Here is a 20174-nt window from a genome sequence, read left to right as displayed (position 1 = left end):
TCTGTGTTCCCAGAAATGGACAAAATGTTAACTCAATAAAGCGAGTTGCCGCCCGAAGGGGATGGCCTGTCCCCATGAGTTCCCAGGGGCCGCAAAATGTAAAGTGCGAGACGCGGGGCCTTGTGTGTCTGTGACTGAGTCTTCTCCAGCCCCCACCCCGGCAGGCAGTGGGAAACTCCATCTAGCCACGTCGAGGGAGACTTGACCCCTTCTGGTTTCTCTCGGAGAATTCAGGTAAAGCGGGGGATTTAAGCTTTCCCCTTGCCCAGTCTCCCTAGAGGGCGGCACGTTGGGCTCTGGAGGCCTCCTTCGTGTCGTGGTGCGGAGGGAGCCGGTCACTGGTCAGCCTGTGTCCCTGCTGGCGTTCCCAGGGTCTCTCTCCCCTCGCGGGGCCAGCTGACAGTGCACACCCAGCCCCGTGACACGATGGCCGTACGTGAGTCACATCACGCTCCTTTCACCAAATGGGAAGCCGTCGGGGGCTCCTCACACGGCCGCACGAGGGATCTGTGCGGCTGCCGCCTCGTCGGCCACCGACGCCCAGCCCTCCACGCCATGGTGGTGTGGACAGTGCCCTATGGGTGTTGTGGCCCCTGGGGCACTGGGGCAGGGCCCTCCTCCCAGACCCTCAGATTTGTGTTGAAGGGTCGGGCCGCCCGCCAGCTACAGCACGGACAGCTGGTTGTCCTCCAATATCCAGTCCCACCGCTGCCTCAGTGATGGAACCCCAGTGGTATGTGAGGGCCACAGCCCCCCGTGTCCCGTTCTCTCTCGATATGCTGGCCAGTGGGACACAGAGCCGTGTGCCACGTCCAGAAAGTGCCCCTAAAGGAAGACCGTCCTTCTCATCTGGGCCCTGTCTCCCATGGTGCGGGCGCATGCGGTGGGGATGGATGTGACCGGGGGTCCCGGCCGCAGAGGGAAGTCCTGCCTAGCACAGCCGTGGGGGGGCACCTGGGCCCCGCCCTGTGCCACCCCACCAGCTCTGGGGCACGGTGCCCTTGAAATTCTTGAAGATGAGACAAAAATATCTTATCCGAGCCCCTGATATTTGGGAGACTCTGGTAACTCACAGGCCAACTTCGCCCAGACTTCACCCCCTCGGGAGCCAGGGCAGAGGAAGACGGTTGGGGCCCAGGACGTGTTCTCAAAGACCGGTACCTGAGTCCTCGGCTTTTCTCCTGGTCTCTGCCCGGCCCAGGGCACGTGTGTCTCTCCCGTCGGCGGGTGGAAGACGGCCTTTCTCCTGTCCTGAATCTCTGCCCTCGCTAGTGGGCCGCCCGGTGCCAAGATGTGCGTCGTCCGCTTTCTGGCTTTACTGTGACCGCTCAGCGTGGGACAACAGCTGCTGTTCATGTGGTGGCCAGAGTTGGGGTTCGAAAGGAGAGCGGGGGGACGTGCACGTTCTCGGTGCTCCAGAACTCAGCCTGCCCCATATTCACCGTGGCCCCGGGTTCAGAGGAAGGACGGAGACGCGCCCCCTGGGGGCGAGACCCGGTGGGGGGTGACCAGCTGACGCTCCCTCTACGGGATTCCGTCACGCGGTGGGTTTTGACATGATTTTCATTTTGTGTGTTTCTTGGTGGTTTTAAACTTCAAACATCAAGAGGCCAGAGTCAGGAAGGTGCAGTCTGAGAACCGCAGAGAACCCACTCCCCAGCTGCAGAGAGGTGCCCAATGTTGCCGTTCTAAGGACAGTGCCCCTCTCGGGGTGGCCCCAGAGCAGCGCCTGAGAACTTCCAGCTCAGACCAACCAGGAGAGGCCTCAGTCTTCCCCACAGAAGAATGGCTTTACTGTTTCTGGGTTTTCTATAAATAATTAATGAGCCTACTATTGCCTGGACCTCAGGAGGAAGTACAGCATCTGGTTAAAAATGCGGATTTGGGAGGGGCGCCTGGGTGGCTCTGTCGGTTAAGCGTCTGACTTCGGCTCAGATCATGATCTCGCAGTTCGTGGGTTCGAGCCCTGCGTCAGGCTCTGTGCTGACAGCTCAGGGCCTGGAGCCTGCCTCGGATTCTGCGTCTCCCTCTCTCTCTGCCCCTCCCCTGCTTGCACTCTTTCTCTCTCTCAAAAATAAATAAACATTTAAAAAAAGTTTTTTTAAATGTGGATTTGGGGGAGAGACCTCAGGTCCTCCGCTTACTACCTACTGACCTTGGACATGCTGGTTAACCTCTCTTTGTCTCCATTTCCCTTTCTCTGCACTTAGGGAATATTACCCAGTGTCATGGAGGTGCTGTGAGGGTTTCATGAGATAATATAAAATGCTTGGGATGGGAGGCACCCGGGTGGCTCAGTCGTTTTAAGCATCTGACTCTTGATCTTGGCTCAGCTCATAATCTCATGGTTTGTGTGTTCAAGACCCGTGCTGCGCTCTGTGCTGACAGCATGGAGCCTGTTTGGGATTCTCTCTCTCTCTCTCTCTGCCCCTCCCCTACTCATGCACTTGCGCTCTCTCTCTCTCTCTCTCTCTCAAATAAATAAAAATTTTAAAAATGCTTGGGATGGTACCTGGTACGGAGCAAGTTCTGGATAAATCCGAACTATAGTTTTTAATAGTCTTGTTGTTTCTCCGAACTCCCAAGAAACCAGATTTTCATAGTTCTTTCACCCCCAAATCAGATTTGCCCAAGAAAGCAGCAGGTGCTGCAGGGAGAGATTTGGGATTAGTCCGACCCAACATCTCCAAAAACCAACCGTGACACGCATGCAGTTTAAATGTGCACATCTTTCTCACAAGTGGGGGAAAAAGGTAACACACTTCACTCGGACAGGAACCCAGAACAAGGTTAATGCCACCCACAAGGCTGAAGAAGTCAGTGAACAAGCGGGGACTGCGAAGAACGGGCCCTGGGAACAGGACCTTAAGACCACTGCCCAGAGCACGTTCAGGACTTCCCTCTGTCCTTCCATTCAACCCATAGGCCTGTGGCAGGGGACAAATGGATAATCAGAAAAGCCAGGAATGGAAGTCTCTAAGACCAAGAAACTCATTCGTAAGAGACCACGCCTCTTAGAATAGTCCCCCCTCTTCATTTTTTATGTTTAGAATGGAAGCTCGTAATCTCTCCTGCGATCTGGTCCAGAAGAGCTAAATACAAGGCCCAGTTCCTTGCTTCGGCAGCACGAGCCACTTACCGTCTCTGAATTTAGCTTTCTCGAAGCTTTGAAATGGAGATGATAATATCGGCTTTAAGATGTTGCCGTGACTGAGGGAGTTCCTGTCTACGAATGTGTCTCGGGATGGCCTTTGAAAAGTGTCTTTGTTTAGTAAGCCTAATAGGTCTCTGATTTGCTCCAGTGACATCTTGAAACATCAGTCATTCAGCCTTTAGCTGCACAGAGGAGGCAGAGGTAAGACAGACAATAGGACACATTGCCCTTCACAAGCAGATGCAGGGAGTGAGCTGGTGGAGTGGAGATGGTTGACACCCACGTGCACGACAGATGTGGGGACCACGTGGCATGGAGGCTGGTGTGACGTTCCTGGGTGATCTGCAGCTTCTGTATCCCAAGGACCCACCTGGAGGTGGGTGCCAGGAGGTCACGGATGCTCGGATGGTTAAGGAGCCATAAAATCAATAGATGGAGATGTGGGAACTACTTCCGGGTCAGAGCAGAGTCCAGGCTCTTCCCGTGACTTCATGCTGCCTCTCTAAGAACGCACCGTGTTCTAGGCACAAGGCTGAAAGGGAGTGCTTCCTGCCCTGCTGTCACCACCCCCTACCCCCCATGTGAAGTGGGTTCCAGGCCCTGAACTGTCAGCACAGAGCCCGACACGGGGCTCAAACCCATGAACCATGAGGTCATGACTTGAGCCAAAGTCAGATGCTCAACTGGCTGAGCCACCCAGGCACCTACCCCCAACTTTTAAATTCTTTAAAATAGAATTTGGCAGACGAGAACATTCTTTTGTTTGCTTGTTCCAAGTTGCCAACATCCATTCTCAAAGGAAGATCAAAGACTGCTCAGGCCCAAACCCATGGCCTCACGTCCCTGAGACCATCACTTAGCCGAGCAGGCCAGAAGTGCTGACAACACGGCCCCATGCCTTTCCCCAGGCCTCCGATTCACATTAGAAATATTTTTTCCCCAAGGTGCTCCAAAGCAAGGGTATTACGTTGTCTTTGGTTTCTTTCACAGGGAAAGAAATTTTAAAACAAAGGTTTTTGTGTATTCTAGGAACGAAATCACCTCTTCCACCAGAACTTAAACCAGTTACTACATAACTGGTGGTAAACTGAACTCTTTGATATATTTACTACAATAGTTTATAGTTGGCATAGGAGTCTACCTTCTAGAATCACCAACAAGAATGAAAACCAAGAGTGAAACTGAATACAACCTTCCTCGAGCAAAGGTGGCAGAAACCGCTTCCTAAAAAAGTTACAGTACTTCTGGCCTGCGGATGAGGATCACGCTTTATTCCATGAGTCATACGTAAACGTGGTTCGGGTATGGTCTGCCGGGAGAGTCTCCATGTTTGAAAACCAAGTGCCCTTCAAGAAAGCTACACCTTGAAATATTTTTGCCAAGATAAATACTCCCAATACAAAGACATTTTCTTTCGGAGGGAATGACGCAACACAGATTCTAGGAAACCAGTTACAGAGGCCTCTTTTATAGCCATATTTAAACTCGATTGGATCTTCGAAATACTTTAGATAATTAAGTAACTGGTAACCACCAGCAGCTCCTGCCAGGAAAGTAGATAAAAAGAGGCCAGGGCTTTGGGAGATTTTTTAAAAGAAAGAAAATAAAGTAAAACGAGGCACATTTGGTATTTTTCAGAATATTGGTTTAGGGGCAGGTAAGTGAGGAAGAGCACAGAAAAGTAAGGCCTTCTAAGCGTTTCTTCGGATGCAAACTCCATCTTTGATCTCAGCGAAGCATCTCTCTCATGTGTCTGCAAGTTCTGCTGTTTGGGTCTGAAGGTAAATCGTGTTTTCTTTGGGCTTTGCTATCCTGTAACCGCCAAAAACAAAAATGAGCATTAAAATAAACAATGTTTTGACTAAGAAACTATTGCAAAAGAGAGAGAGAAGAGAAAAGAAACTATTGCAAAATTGTTCACAGGAATATGTCTCAAAACAAAAGGAGAAAAGGAGGGTAGCAAGGAACACAAAAAGGACCAGCAAAGGGATATCTCAAGAGATGACCCGGTGCTTATCAATGAATTGTAATGACACAGTTTAAAATCTGATAATCAGGGGCGGCTGGGTGGCTCAGTTGGTTAAGCGTTCGACTTCGGCTCAGGTCATGATCTCACAGTTTCGTGAGTTCGAGCCCTGCATCGGGCTCTGTGCTGACAGCTCAGAGCCTGGAGCCTGCTTCAGGTTCTATGTCTCCCTCTCTCTCTGCTCCTCCCCCGCGCATGCTCTGTCTCTGTCTCCTTCAAAAATAAATGAAAACATTAAAAAAAATTTTTTTTAATCTGATAATCAATATTAGCTACCTATTTGGGACCCAAAAAGGCATATTGTCATCAACTAGAAAATGCGTTTACAGTTAAAATAGAGTGTCCCAGGGCACCTGGCTGGTGCGGTCGGTTAAATGTCTGACCTTTAATTTCAACTCAGGTCATGATCTCACAGTCATGAGACTGAACCCAAGTCGGGCTCTGAGCTGACCACAAGGAATGTGCTTGGGATTCTCTCTCTCCTTCTTTTTCTGCCCCTACCTCCCACCACTCGAGCTCTCAATCTCTCTCAAAATAAATAAATACGCTTTAAAAAAAAAATAGTTTTGTCCCATCAGTACGGAGACATCCAGAATTTGTCAAAGTGAGGTTTATGAAGCACTTATGAGCTTCATTGGCAGAGCTTATTAACAGCACAGATTCCTGGGTCCCACCCTTCATTTACTAAATCAACAAACCTAGAAGGCTCGGGAATCTGCATTTCAGTAAGCTTCTTCTTTTGTGATCCTCCTGCATACTAAGTTTTGAGAATCACCGAGGAGTTTACACAATATGCAAGAAGAATGGAGAAAATCTAAGGTTTATCGAACACCTACTACGTGTGGGGCACATGATCAGTCACTGTCCCCCCACCTTATCTCATTGAATGTTCCCAGCAATCCTCCAAGGTGAGTATTAGTGTGGCTATTTGTCAGGCAAGGAGGTAAACTTCCTGTAAGGTTCAACGACATCCCCAAAGTCATGTGGCCGAGTAGATGACTGGATTTGAGCCCAAATCTCTTTGACTCCCTAGATCATTCTCTCTATGTCACAGGGACTCATGCTCTTTCCTATGGAATCCATAGAGCAAGCCTGGAGGGGGACCCGAGAGGCTACCTCCTCAAGCATTGCTTATTCCTTTCCTTTTTTATTGCTGTAAGAGAAGAATCTGAGACTCCATTAAAGTCCTTGTCCCTGTCACAAGAATGAAAGTTTTAAGTCCCTCTTCCTTTGTAAAGAAAGTCATTAAAGAGTCGGAATCAACAGGGATGCCTTGGTGGCTCAGCTGAGTGTCCAACTCTTGATTTTGGCTCAGGTCATGATCTCACAGTTTCTTGCGTTCAAGCTCCGCATCAGGCTCTGTGCTCACAGCGCAGAGCCTGCTCGAGATTCTCCCTCTCTCTCTCTGCCCCTCCCCTGCTCTCACTCTATCTCTCAAAATAAATAAATAAACATAAAATTTTTTTTTTAAAAAAAGAATCAGAACCAACAATTGCTAAAAGGACAGAAGACTGATTTAAAAATAGCTCCCAACTCAGGGCAGTTAGCTCCTGGTGAGCTAGGGACTCGGCACTTGTTCAGTCAGCATCTCAGACACATGTTCTCAGTCCCACAGTTCAGAATGGCTAACTGCCAACCAAAACCATATATTCGTGCTCTCCAATCTTTCCTCACCCAAAGCCAGTGGCTATTTGTGTCGTGTTTCTCTCTACAGCAGCTCTGGTTTAAATAAATAAATAAATAAATAAATGCACAGATATCTGTGAAGCTCTCCTAAACCACTAAGATAGAGGAAATGGAGATACCAGGGGGCAGGTGTCACTCACGTGAACCCCGAGTCCCCAAGCACCACAGGCTCACCTCCCAAGGTTCTCTGCATCCTCGATGGTCTCTGGCAAAGTGACCCCTTTGGTCTCAGGAAGAAGCAGCGTCACCCCCCCGGCAACCAGGCCCAATATCGCTGCAAACGAAACAGAGTTCACAAGGAGCCGTTAGAGCACAGCCAACACCATGTAGGGATGCCGACCGCTAGCTAAAGGGATGGCTAGATAATGCACCTGTGAGAGACACTGGGTGTTTAGAAGTCGGGAACATCTAGGAAACAAAAGTTAAAGCAATAGGATCACTGGGGAAATGTCAGAGTGAGAAAGGGGAATATTGGGGTGCCTGGGTGGCTCAGTCCATTAAGTGTCTGACTCTTGGTTTTGGCTCAGGTCATGATCTCACGGTCCACGAGTTCCAGCTCTGAGTTGGACTCTGCACGGACAGCATGGACCCTACTTGAAATTCCCTCTCTCCCTCTCTCTCTACCCCTCCCACCCTCTCAAAATAAATAAATGGGAATAGTGCCTTCATTTTACTTCTACATAAGAATAACTTGGACAGTAACTGATGTTTAAGTGTTAGCAGATTGATTTATTATATATAATGTATATTCTATATATTATAGTTATATATAAAATTATACACATTAGATAATTGCATTATAATGTATTGTTTTATATATAATATATATAATAGTTACCATATATAAGCTACAATATATACTATAGTTACTATATATTAATATTATATTACTACATATTTGATATGAAGCATAGATAATATATTTGTGGGCAGTGTGGGCCTCTCTCGTTTCTCCTTCCCCATCCCTCCTCCCCTCTCCTAATTTCTCCCTTCCTCTGTCCCCCGCCCTCTCCCTCGTGCTATGCCTGGGCCCCGGCACAGCACCTCTCTGCACGTAGATGGCCGTTCTGCCTTCTACCAAGTGGGTTAGCAGGGTCTCGGAGGTCCCAAGGTCCCAGAAATTAGAGTCCCCTCCTCCTTCTCTAATCCAACTTCATCACTATCACAGCTGATACGAAACTTCGATTCCCATTTGTCCCTATTTCTGCTGTTAAGCAGCAGTGATAATTCAGCATCTTTAAGCCTCCAGCAATTACATGTGAAATGCACAAAAATTAGGAGTCAAATTCGTAAGAAAGGAGGAGGCTATGTCAACAGAGGCCTCTCAAATTCTGTCCTATGAGACAATTATTGGACTCCGGAGCCATAGAATGTAAACCTCTGGCCTGCCTTCCAGGAATGGCCTCCTATCTTCCCGTGGAGCAAGACAGAGCGAGCCAGGAGACAGCGACAGGGAAGGCGCCACCCTTGTCATCTGTAAACTCACTGGAGGACATCATCCGCTCATCAAATAGTTGTTGAGTAATCGTGCTGGGCTGGGAAGAAGGAATAATAAACATCCCAGGAAGTCTTACCAAACAAAATGAGGGGTGAGCCTCGCCAAACCTCCATCAGCCTGAAGACCAGGAAGGGGGTGATGATCCCGCCCAGATCACACAGGGAGGAGCACACCATCACTCCAAGGTTCCTGACAAAATAGAGAGCAAAAAAGATGCTACTTCTGTGATCCAACTTTCCAAAGGTTAACCTTATCCTAGAGCAAGCACAGGGAGGGGAGAGAGGCTGGCATAGAGTTAATCCCCAATGGCCAATGATTTTCAGTCAATCATGCTACATAACAGAGCCTCCATGGAAACCCTGACCTGTGGGGTTCAGAGCTTCCAGGTTGGTGAACATATCCATGCACTGCAAGGGTGGCCCACCCCAACTCCACGGGGACAAAAGCTCCCGTGCTTGGGACCCTTCCAGGCCTCACCCTAGGTACCTCTTCATGTGGCTGTTCATTTATATCCTTTATTATGTCCTTTATCATCAACCGGTAACTGCAAATAAGTGTTTCTCTGAGTTCCATGAGATAGAGCAAATTATTGAACTTGAGGAAGGGGATATGGGAGTCCTGATTTAGACCCAGTGAGTCAGAAGTCCAGGTGACAACCTGGGGCTCGTGCCTGGCATCTGAGGTGGGGCCAGTCTTGTGGGACTGAGCCCTTACCCCGTGGGATCTGCACTAACTCCATGAGGTTACCATCAGAATGGAAAAGGATACCCAGAGGGTATCTGGAAAGTTGGAGAACTGGTTGGTGCAAGCTGAGCTCTTCCTTCCTTCCTTCCTTCCTTCCTTCCTTCCTTCCCTCCCTCTCCCTCTCTTTTCTTTTCTTCTTTTCTTTTCTCTTTTCTTTTCTTTTCTTTTTTTCTTTTCTTTTCTTTTTCTTTTCTTTTCTTTTCTTCTTTTCTTTTCTTTTCTTTCTTCTTTCCATGAAGACATAGGGAAGGGCAGCGAGAAGGTATTAAGGATGGGAGGATGAAGAAGCCTAGAAGAGAATCAGAGAAATGATCCTACCTGAAAGGATTCTCTTTCTCCCTGGTGATAGTCTTTGCTCTGACATCTACTCTGTCTTACATGAATACGGCCACTTTTGACTAGTGTTTGTATGGAATATCTTTTTCCATCCTTTTACTCTTTTTTTTTTTTAAGTTTATGTATTTGTTTTGAGACAGAGACTGCGTGCGAGCGGCAGAAAGAGAGAGAGGGACAGAGAATCGAAACAGGCACCGTGCTGACAGCAGACAGCCCAGTGCAGGGCTCAAACCCATAAACCATGAGATCATGACCTGACCCCAAGTCAGATGCTGAGCCGACTGAGCCACCCAGGCGCCCCATCATCATTCTACTCTTAAACCATCTCTGCCCCTATATTTAAAGTGAGTTTCTTGTAGCCAGTATACAGTTGGGTATCACTTTTTTGTCCAATCTGACGATCTTTGACTTTTAATTGGGGTGTTTAGAACATTCATACTTCTTCTGACTGTTGATAAATCTTGCTTGTTCAGTGCTGGGTATTTTTGTATTCCTATAAATAGTCTTGAACTTTGTTTTAAAAACATGGTTAAGCTAGGAACAATAAACTGGGAAACGTTTTATCCTCTAGGATATGACCTTTAAGCTTCTTCTGTGATACCTATTTGCATCTTGGTTGGCTATATCATCTCTCAGTGTTTGCCACTATACCTTTAAACATATTTATGATTTATTTGATCAGTTTTCAACAGGATATTTCTTCTTAGCTGTAAAAAGTATATTGAGGGAATTATATATAAAAATTATCTATCCATGTTTTATGGAAAGATTATAATAGCAAGAGTAGATGTTGAATTTATTAAATGCCTTTCACTGCCAATGGAAATAATACAGAACAGTTTTAATTTGTCAGCTTTAATTTATTAGCTCTATAAAACTCTTTCAATTTATTAGCATGATTTATACCATTAGATTTTCTAATACTGGACTTTGTGTTCCTGAGTAGCTCATCTTAGACATGATATATTATTACTTTAATGTCCCACTATTCTGTTTGATAATATATGGCTTAGGGCTTTAATCAAAATTCTACCAATAATATTTACCTATAGTTTCCTTGTTTTCTTGATCTTTGTTGTTCTTTGATACCAGTATTATGCTAGCTTTATTAAAATTTTTAAAAAATCTTTCTCCTTTTTCTATCGTCTAGAATAGTTTGAGTATCGTTGGAGTTTTCTATTAATTACATGTTTTGTAAAATCTCCCTGTGAGACCATTGTGGATTTCCTCTTTATCATTGTTTAGGGACTTCCTTATCTTATTAAATACATTTTTGGCATACATTCAATTTTGTCTGATAAGATTATGGCTCTTGCTATATTTTTGTCTGCATTTACTGATATGTTTTCATGCATTCTTTTCTTTTCAACCTTTCCAAGAAGTTGTGCTTCAACTATGAGCAAATTGTTCAGTTTTGCTTTGTAATCAACTCAAGGAGTCTCTTTTTTTAAATAGAGGACTTGAGTCTCTTTGTGTTTATTTAAATGTCAGAAACGCTTGGTCTTAATTCTGTCATTAGCTTTTATGTCATGGTTTTTACCACTTCTAGTGTCTTATTTTCAATATGTGTTAGTTATCAGTATTGTTTTCTGATAATTTGGAAGGTTTGTATTTTTTTAAGTTTATTTGTTTTTTAGTAATCTCTGCACTCAGTGTGGGACTTGAACTCATGACCCCCAGATCAAGAATCCCATACTCTTCCCACTGAGCTAGCCAGGTGCCCTGGAAGGCTTGTATTTTTATTCCAAATGTTACCTTTATAATTTTATTTAATACATGTAATACTGTATTTATTTAGACAGTATTCATTAACTTCCTATTATAAACAATTAGAAAATTTGTGTATTTCCACTTCCTCCTCAAACCATCCCTGCCTGCACTGATTTTAGTTAATAGTATCATTGTTTTCGTGTTCCTCCTTACATCTTAAAATATACCTAAAACACTATGCAATTCATCAGCTTTTAATAATACATTTTTCCCCCAAGCTGGAGAAAGTACACAAAGGAAATCAGCTTATCACACCACATCTGACGTTCCCTCTCCTTTCCTGTCCCTGTCTCCGTGAGTTCTACATTTCCTTATTGTCAGACTTCTGACATTTTCTGCTGTTTGTACTCAAAACCACATACCCTTTAATCCCCCATTTAATGATTATCAATCTGATATCAAGTAGATACTCCCCCTAGATCTGTGACTCAAACCTTCAGCCCAGTAACTTAATAGAATATTCCTTATCGCTTCCTTCTGAGTCGGTTTTTCCTGTGACACCATGTGCCACTTCAAATCATAGAGTCAACCATTGTTTTATTTCTGGAAGTTTCCTTGAAGGTTTTTTTTTTAATTTCTTGGAGGTTTTGTTTGTTTGTTTCACTCTTTCTGTTATCTTTTCTGGGATGTGTGTATGTGCACGTGTGCGTGTGCATGCGTGTGTGTGTGATCCCCAAGACTTTTAAACTCTTTGCTTATTTCCGTTTCATTTTGCAATTCTCAGATCTACCTTGCCTTTCCCTCACTGTATCGGTTCCCCTTTGCACTGCTTTCAAACAGGTCTCCATTTCTATCATCTGGTCCATATTCTGACCCAAGAACTTTTATCTTGGCTTTAGGCTTTCATTTGATAGAAATGACTCAGGCAGAGTTTGCATTTGGTTGTGGTATTTTGGGTCACCGTTTTCATCTGCTTTGTGACACTGTTTTGCTCGTGAGTATTCTTCATTTGTCCTTTGCCCTTTGCTCCCTTTCTCCTCTTCTCTCGTGGTCTATTTGCGTAACTGGGTGGATTGCTTTTTTATCGTCCACCTTTACTACTGGGATCTCTTCCTGTATCAGCCGTGTCGAAGAATTTGTGGAGAGGAGCCAGGCCACGTGCCGGGTCAGGACAGATTCTCTTTTTGACCTGGGTCGTATGCGATCAGATGCTTAACGTCTCTCATTCCCAATCGACAGGGGTCGACAGAACAGAATTGCTCACCATGGTGGGTCTTCCTCCTCCACCCTGCCTCGCGCACACCGCCGTCTCCAAGGTCCCTGAATGGTCTCTGAAGGTCCCTGAGTGGCCTCGCTCTACCTGTACTGCCTTCGGCCTCACAAGGTCGGGGGGGGATGGAGCTTACGGGTCCAGCCCCTGAAGCCATCCTGTTACTGCAAACAAGGGACTGTGGGCTGTGCCCTCCCCCGTATGCTTCCTGCTTTGGAAAACTGTTGGCCTTGTCCAAGGGTTACTGTCACCACGTGCATCCCTGGAATCTTCCAGACCCTCTGAAACCTCACTGCATTCAGCAGCCCTTCTTCTCACGCTTGTCTTTCAGGGTCGTCCTAGGTTTGTTTGTTTGCTTATCTTTATTTAATTTTGAGAGAGAAAGAGAGAGAGCACGAGCAGGGGAAGGGGCAGAGAGAGAGGGAGACACAGAATCCGAAGCAGGCTCCGGGCTCCGAGCCGTCAGCACAGGGCCCGACGCAGGGCTCGAACTCACGAACCGCGAGATCACGACCCGAGCCGAAGTTGGACGCTCAACGGGCTGAGCCACCCCAGCGCCCCCAGGGTCATCCTAGTTTTAAAGTTGGCATTTGCAGCTTTGTTTATTCTCATTTTTCGAATAGCTTCAGTGCCATTTCCAAGAGAAGAAAGAAAAGACGCCGTTATTTTAAGCAGTTACGTTTTAGAGAAGTAAAAAAATGTAATAAGCACACAGAAGCTAGAAGCAGTAGGGAGAGGGAGCTAAGTTCCTTATGGGAAAGTCACATGGTGTGGTGTTTTCTGCACTCGGCCATTCTACGGGCCCTTGGGGACCGCTCAGGACAGCTCTATTACAGGTACAGAGAAGTACGCTATGTCGTTCCCGTTTTCAGGCAGCCCATGCCGTAGTGAGGAGACAAAAAGGAGAGACGATTTCCAACACAAGGCAGAGCCTCCTGAAGCCAAAAGAACGTTCTTGACACTATGTGCTGCAGTCAGAAGGTGGCTGTTCATTTCTAAAGCCTCCTGTGAGTAAGAAGCAGGGTCAAGATGGGGCGCCTGGGTGGCGCAGTCGGTTAAGCGTCCGACTTCAGCCGGGTCACGATCTCGCGGTCCGTGAGTTCGAGCCCCGCGTCGGGCTCTGGGCTGGTGGCTCGGAGCCTGGAGCCTGTTTCCGATTCTGTGTCTCCCTCTCTCTCTCTGCCCCTCCCCCGTTCATGCTCGGTCTCTCTCTGTCCCAAAAATAAATAAAAAACGTTGAAAAAAAATTAAAAAAAAAAAAAAAAAAGAAGCAGGGTCAAGATGGCTTCAATAGGAATTTTTAAATTTGGAGCTCTTGTAAAGTAATGAAGTAACTGGAGTAACCCGTTTAAAAAAAAAAAAAACAGTTTCGATTGGATTCTATCAATTGAAAATATCAGAACTTTCATGACTCTTATTCTTGTGTGTGTATGGATCACATTTAAAGTTTTTTTTAATAAAGTTTATTTATGTATTTTGAGAGTGTGTGTGTGTGTGTGTGAGCAGGGGAAGGACAGAGAGAGGGGGGCGAGAGAGAATCCCAAGCAGGCTCCTCGCTCTCTGCTCAGAGCCGACGTGGGGCTTGAAATCACAAACCGTGAGATCACGACCTGAGCCGAAACCAAGAGTCAGAAAGAAGCTTAACCGACTGAGCCACCCAGGCGCCCCTAAAGTTATTTCTGAACTTCTGGCTTCCGTTTGTAGTTATTGAGAATCCTTATCAACAGGCTCTCTGCACAAATGGCTCCTTGAGATGGGTTGCTTGGCTTTCTTTCCCATAGGAGCAGGGACTCAGGCCCTTTGACAGTTAACATTTTCAGCCAGTCCCCTGGGTCCGGTGGCCATGACAATGGAATTGTTTGGCCCGGCTATTTTAGACTCCGGGCTCAGGACTGCCAAATGTGGAAGATTTTCTCTTTAATGTGCCTTCATCCCTTTGTACTCAGTCCAAGCAACCTTTTATAGATGAGAGTATGAGACAGAGCCTTTTAATGAAGGGCAGGTGGGGAAGAGGACAGTAAATCAGGGCCACTGTTGCACCTTCTGGCTGACTGATGGGCTCAGATTGCTGTGCAGCTGAGCGATCGGGGAGCTGGAATATTCCTTAGAAACTACTAGCATGATGGCATGAGGAATAGCACACCAGAAAGAGTGACACAGACCGAAGAGACAGTTTGAGGAAATAGACCAAATTCTAACGAAGGTCCGAATTCAACCTTTAAGTAAAGTGGTTAGTTTCTTTTACCCTAAAAATAATCTTCATTTAAAACTAAGCCTCCTAAAATACAGATGGCAGTAAGTCCATACAAACATTTTTAGTAATTAGGAAAATGTAATTTAAAGTCACAATAATACCACTACTTCTCAGAATGACTTCGAAAAATAAAAAAAATAAAATAAAGAATAAAGAAAAAGACAACTCACAATACCAAGTGCTGATGAGGATGTGGAACGATAGGATGTCTCACGTGGCTGGCGGAACGCAAAATGGTGCAGCCTCTTTGGCAAACGTTCTGACGGTTTCTTATAAATTTAAACACACACTTACCATATGAGCCACTCCTAAGTTTGTGGTCACGAGATACGACAACACGTATCCACTCAATGACCCGTACCTGAATGTTTATGAGCAGCTACACTGTAATCACTCCAACCTGGAGACAGTCAATGCCAATACACTGGGAAATGGATAAACAAATCGTGGCACATCATTCACACGCCGGAAAAGCACTCAGCATGCACTCAGAAGGGGCAGAGCACAGACGCAGGCGGGCAACTACGTGACGTCCCCCGTCCTGCTAAGTGAAAGGAGACAAACACCGAGTCTGCCTGCCTTGTGACTTCATTGACATGACATTCTGGAAAAGGTAGAACCAAAGGGACAGAAATCAGATGAGTGGTTGCCAGGTGCTGGAGGTGGGGAAGGGACACGAGGAAGCATTTGGAGATGATGGAGACGTCTCCATACTGATCGTCGCGGCAGGTAAATGAACACACATATAATAAAAATTCAGCAAACTGTGCGTGTTAGAGTGAACTCTGGTCTGAACCTGACTTGGAACGATAAGTCCTCCAGGCCTGTTGCTACGTTTACGGACAAGCATTGTGTCATCACGGGAAAGGCACGGGCTTCTGGTGGGCATCAGGGCAGACGCCCTGCCACTTTCCAGCTGTGTGCCTCTTGCGAGTCCTGTATCCCTCTCTGAACCTCAACTTCCTCATCTGTAAAATGGAAATAATGACATTGGGGGCGAAATGGCACAGCTCTAGAAATGCTTCCTGTGTCACTGGGCCAGTCGGAACTCTGTCTACGCAACGTGTGTCTACAGGCACGGATGGAGCTACGGGAGTTCGTGCCACTAGCCGTGGGCTGGGCTGAAACTCAGTCTCCCACTCTCTCCCGTCTCTATGCAGATGCCTTTTCTCTCATGCCTGCCCTCTGCACAGTCTCCTCCAACCTTTCCATCTCACGTTCTCTCCTACAATCGGGTGTTGACGCGCTCTTTGATGCCCAACCCCCGCCTCAATGTCCAAACGGACCTTGGGGGAGCCTTGAGGAATTGTCTTAGAAGTGCCGGTCCTCGTTGAGCCTGGCTGGTGCACAGCTATTTCAGGGGCTACCCGACCTCTGTCGCCCCCCCACCCTGCTTTGTGCGCCCACCTGACGAACGTGGGATACAGCTCGGCGTTCACCAGGCACACGATTTGGAACACGATGGTGATTCCCATTCGGCCAACGCAAGCTACTGTGATGTTTAGCCAGTGCAGATCTGGACAGGAAACACAGAGGTGGGGATCTCACATGAGGACTGCGGTCACAGAGTTCCCTCCCTCGAGGAGTCAGGTTAAGAAGCTTGGCCTTTAGAGCTGGAAGGGCCTGAAGGACTGTCTTGTCTAACTCTTTCCTTCTGGGATAAGTAAACAGTCCTGAGAGGTCTCAGAACTTGACCGTGACACATGAAGGGGGGATCCTCTGTGCAGGGGAAAGAACATGCATTTGGAGTCTCAGCTCTGCCTCCTGTCAGCCACGTGACTTCCTTCTTTGTCTCTTGGTTTCCGGAAACACAGTAGGTACACGAAAAATGCAGCCCTTTAGGTACTATCCTGGAGCTGACAGACCAGATTTCTAATCTTCCATCTAGGGTTCATTTCCAAACACATTTTTAAAACCAAAACCCTTCTCCAGATAGTCCCAGATGTGAGCATTAGGGAAGCAAAGCTTGTCTCCGCTTAGCCGACTGCTGTGGGCTCTTGATTACATGACGGTCCAGGAAGCCCGTCCCCTGTTGAGGACTGATCCAAGAATTGGGCACCTTCACCTGCTCCACCTGGATCGCCCCAAACACTGACACACACAAGTGGCTCCTGTGACATGCCAGGTCACTTAGAAAGCCTCTTGGGTCACAGCCACTATGCCATCTCAACCCCTGGCCCCAGATATTGGCTGCTCACGGAAGCCTGCTCTGTTTCACTCCACCAGCGTGAGGCTCCCAGGAGAGAGGACATGGTGGCCTTAGGAACGAGCTGGCCACAAGGTCCAGCCCAGTCTCCCCACCTTGTGCTAATCAAGGACGCGCCCCAGCTTCCTAAAGAGAAAAGATGAAGTTTACTCCGTACATAGAGGGAGGGCCTTGCACACAAACTCTGGGGTCTTTAATCTGTTGAGCTGTTCAACCGCCCCAGCTCCCCTTGGCACTGTGGGGCCATCCCTGCCCAAAGCCCCCAGTGCCTCTCTTCCACACTGGGGTACAGTCCAAGGCCACCTCCTGCTAACTGGGCCTCCGTCCATCGCTCCTGCCCCTGCTCTCCTGATTCTAGGTGCAAGGATTCCAGCTGTTCCTTGAATGCTCAGCTCTGCCCTCCTCGGGGAGACTCCCACTCCTGTCCCCCCCCCGGGAAGCACATTCCCTAGACGGCAACACGGCTCATTCCCCTCATTCAGGTCTCCCGAGGCCACCCCTGACCACCACACCAAGGACTAAGCCCGCCACGCTTCGCCTTCTCTTTTTCCCTCTAGAATGCAAATTCTGCAAAGCAAGAACTTCCTGCTGAGATCCCAGGGCCTAGATGCACACTGGCCACAGAGAAGGTACTCGAAATAATTCCTGGACGAGGGAGTGAGTGTTTACCATCTAATGTGACAAGGACTAAATCGAGGCCAAGTGGAGAGGGTGGGGCTGTGAGGGGGGCCTGGGAGGATGGGACCACAGAACATGATGCCTGGGCTCTGCCTGCCTGATAATTGAACAGTCTCAGACCTCAAGCTCCCTCTCTGTACCCAGTGCTGTTACTTAAAAAACAACAACCACAACAACAAAACTTCTCATTTATCTTTCCAGGATCCTAGAAACAAGAAAATGCGGGAGAAGGTGGGTAAAATCTATTTCAGATGGCCTCTGCCCCTTTCCCTGTCTTCTTTGTCCTCTCACCATGCAAGGAGGGGGGAGAAAACTGAGCTGCCTTTTTCCACCTCTTTTTATTTATTTTTTGTATTTATTATTTTTTATTTTCAGCCTGATCTATATCCAGCCTGTTCCTTGAGAAGACAGAGTTCAGGAAACGCTTCCCACAATACCCTCCATAAAAGCTTACCAAAACAACTCACTTAACCAACAAGGCCAGAGCGCAAGCAATGAAACCAGAGAGAATAGCAAATCTGGTTTAACAATCTTCCCAAAGGAACAAAGAGGAAAGGCAGTTTGTGCATTGGAAATTAAAACTGACGAAAATGATTCTGTTTTGGATTATCCTGGATTGTAAGAATGAAGGATGAAAGCATACACCCACCGAAATGGCTGGTGTGAAAAAGACTAGCCACACCCCGTGTTGGTGATGATGTGTCACAATTAGACACGTGGGCATCATTGGTGGGAGTATAAATTGGTCCAACCATTTTGGAAGCCTGTTTGCATCTACTTAGAGGTACATATATGCCGCCCCGACCCAGAAAACACACAGATCTGTCCCCAAGGGAAATCGGTGCCCGCACCATGACAAGACAATGTGCTAGAATGTTCACTGCAGCTTAGATCCCAAGAGGCAGATGCTGGAAACCACACAAGGGTCAGTCAGCAGTGAGACAGGTAAGTGGCAAGGGATTCATACGGTAGAATGCTGCACAACGATGAAAAAGCACATAAACTACGCTCCGGTGTGACGGCATGGATAAGTCTCACAGGTGGAATGAGTGAACGAAGCAAGACAAATACACAGGGCACATCTCGTATAGTTCCTTTCGTGTGAAGTTCAAGAACCGTTGGAATTAATGCTCAGGGACAGAGGTCAGAGCAGCGGTGATCTGAACAGGGGGGTTGAATATGGATTGTCGGGGACCATGGGGGAACCTCCTAAGGTGCTGGAAATGTGCCACGTGATCTGGGTCATGGTACCCAGATATATACCTATGGACAAACTCATCAGCTTTTATACTTATAATTTGCTCATTGAGTGTATGTTATACCTCAATTTAAAAAACAAAAACGAAAAACGAAAAAAAACCCTTGTAGATGAAGGTAACACCCATCTTTGTCTTTGTTCTTATCCCAGGGGCTCATCGAGCAGCGAAAACACTGTTCCCACAGTTGGATGATTCAGTTCCCTAGAAGATGATGATGGACAGCTCACCGTGTGAGATAAAAATCATGGCGAAGCAGGCTGCCCCCGCCACCAGGTTTGACAGGGCCAACGGGCGGATGAGGCCGCAGTGGTCGATGGTGATGAGGATGATGAAGGCCGCCGGGAATTCAACCAGAGCCGAGTACAAGAAATCCAGGTAGAGGTTCGCACCCGTGGCGCCCACGTGCATGATGAGGCCCTGGTAGAGCACAGAGCTGGTGAACCTGGGCACGGAGGGGAGGCGGAGTGTAAGGCAGAGTGTCTGTGGGACAGCAGGGAGGGGGGATTCTGGCAGCCAGGACGAAGGTCCCTACGAGCTGGAGAGGAGCGTGGGTCCCTTGACTTAGAATGTCCGAGAGCAATCCGAGAAGAGGGGATAATCGTCAGGAAGGACGTCCTAGAGGGACCCTCGGGGAGCAGCTCCTCTCAGATTTATGTGAGACAATGACTTCCAGGACATAAGCATGTGTCCCAGAGACCCTGACTGTTTCCTGCGACCTAGCGGCCTGGCCCCACGCGGATCCCTGCACGGGCCTTACTTCGTCTAATCCTCCGGCAGCTACAAGGAGGCGGGCGGGAGAAGGTGGGTGAGAAGGTTCAGTAATCAGGCCTGCTGTATGAGCCGTGTGACCCGAAGTAACTTAGCTAAGCCCTCTGTGCCTCAATTCCCTCATCAGCAAATGGAAGAAGGTCTTCCGGGAACACTCAGGCAAGTCCCATCCCGCCCAAACATGGAGACTCGGGCAAAGCGACCTCTCCCTTGTTCCACCCTGACGAGGGGACAGCCGTCCTGACCACGGACGTACAGGCGCAGAGGCCAGCCTTCGTTTAGGGAGACTGGGTCTACTTCAGTGCCACCCACAGGCAAGGTCTGCCCTCAGCAGGACGATGACCAAAGGAGCAGGGATGAGATACCTCTCTCCACAGCCCTCTCTGCACCCCTTCCCTGCCCCACAGGAAGTACCTGGTGGGCTTCCTGGCACCGGAAGAGCACTCGGCAAAGATGAGCAGTAATTGGCATCGGCGTCTCCCCAAGGTCAAGTACGCAGAGAGAGCAGAGCAGATACCGGCCAAGTCTCTCCAGCTGCACAGTGGCGTTGTCCCCCTGTCTTCCACCCTGTGGAAGCTACCCCCT

At 47.6% G+C, this 20174-nt stretch overlaps 1 protein-coding gene across 2 annotated transcripts in view; it reads right to left on the bottom strand.

Moving 5' to 3' along the window:
- Nucleotides 1–4404: 4404 nt before the first annotated feature.
- The window catches only part of SLC22A1 (solute carrier family 22 member 1), a 30233-nt gene continuing 14463 nt past the window's right edge, over nt 4405–20174 (bottom strand). The window contains exons 7-11 of one of the 2 annotated variants that reach the window (XM_058735828.1): nt 19049–19263; nt 16086–16194; nt 8441–8553; nt 7041–7140; nt 4405–4966 (exon numbers count right to left, since the gene is read on the bottom strand). In XM_058735828.1, coding sequence (XP_058591811.1) covers nt 4900–4966; nt 7041–7140; nt 8441–8553; nt 16086–16194; nt 19049–19263 — 604 coding nt within the window. In that variant the 3' untranslated portion in view covers nt 4405–4899. The remainder of the gene's footprint in view (nt 4967–7040; nt 7141–8440; nt 8554–16085; nt 16195–19048; nt 19264–20174) is intronic. The other variant, XM_058735829.1, reaches the window with a different exon arrangement.

This window comes from Neofelis nebulosa, chromosome 6, assembly GCF_028018385.1.
Source record: "Neofelis nebulosa isolate mNeoNeb1 chromosome 6, mNeoNeb1.pri, whole genome shotgun sequence".
In the NCBI taxonomy this organism is placed as follows: Eukaryota; Metazoa; Chordata; class Mammalia; order Carnivora; family Felidae; genus Neofelis; species Neofelis nebulosa.
Note: the sequence above shows the minus strand (reverse complement) of the source record. Positions and strands in the feature narration are given on the sequence as shown.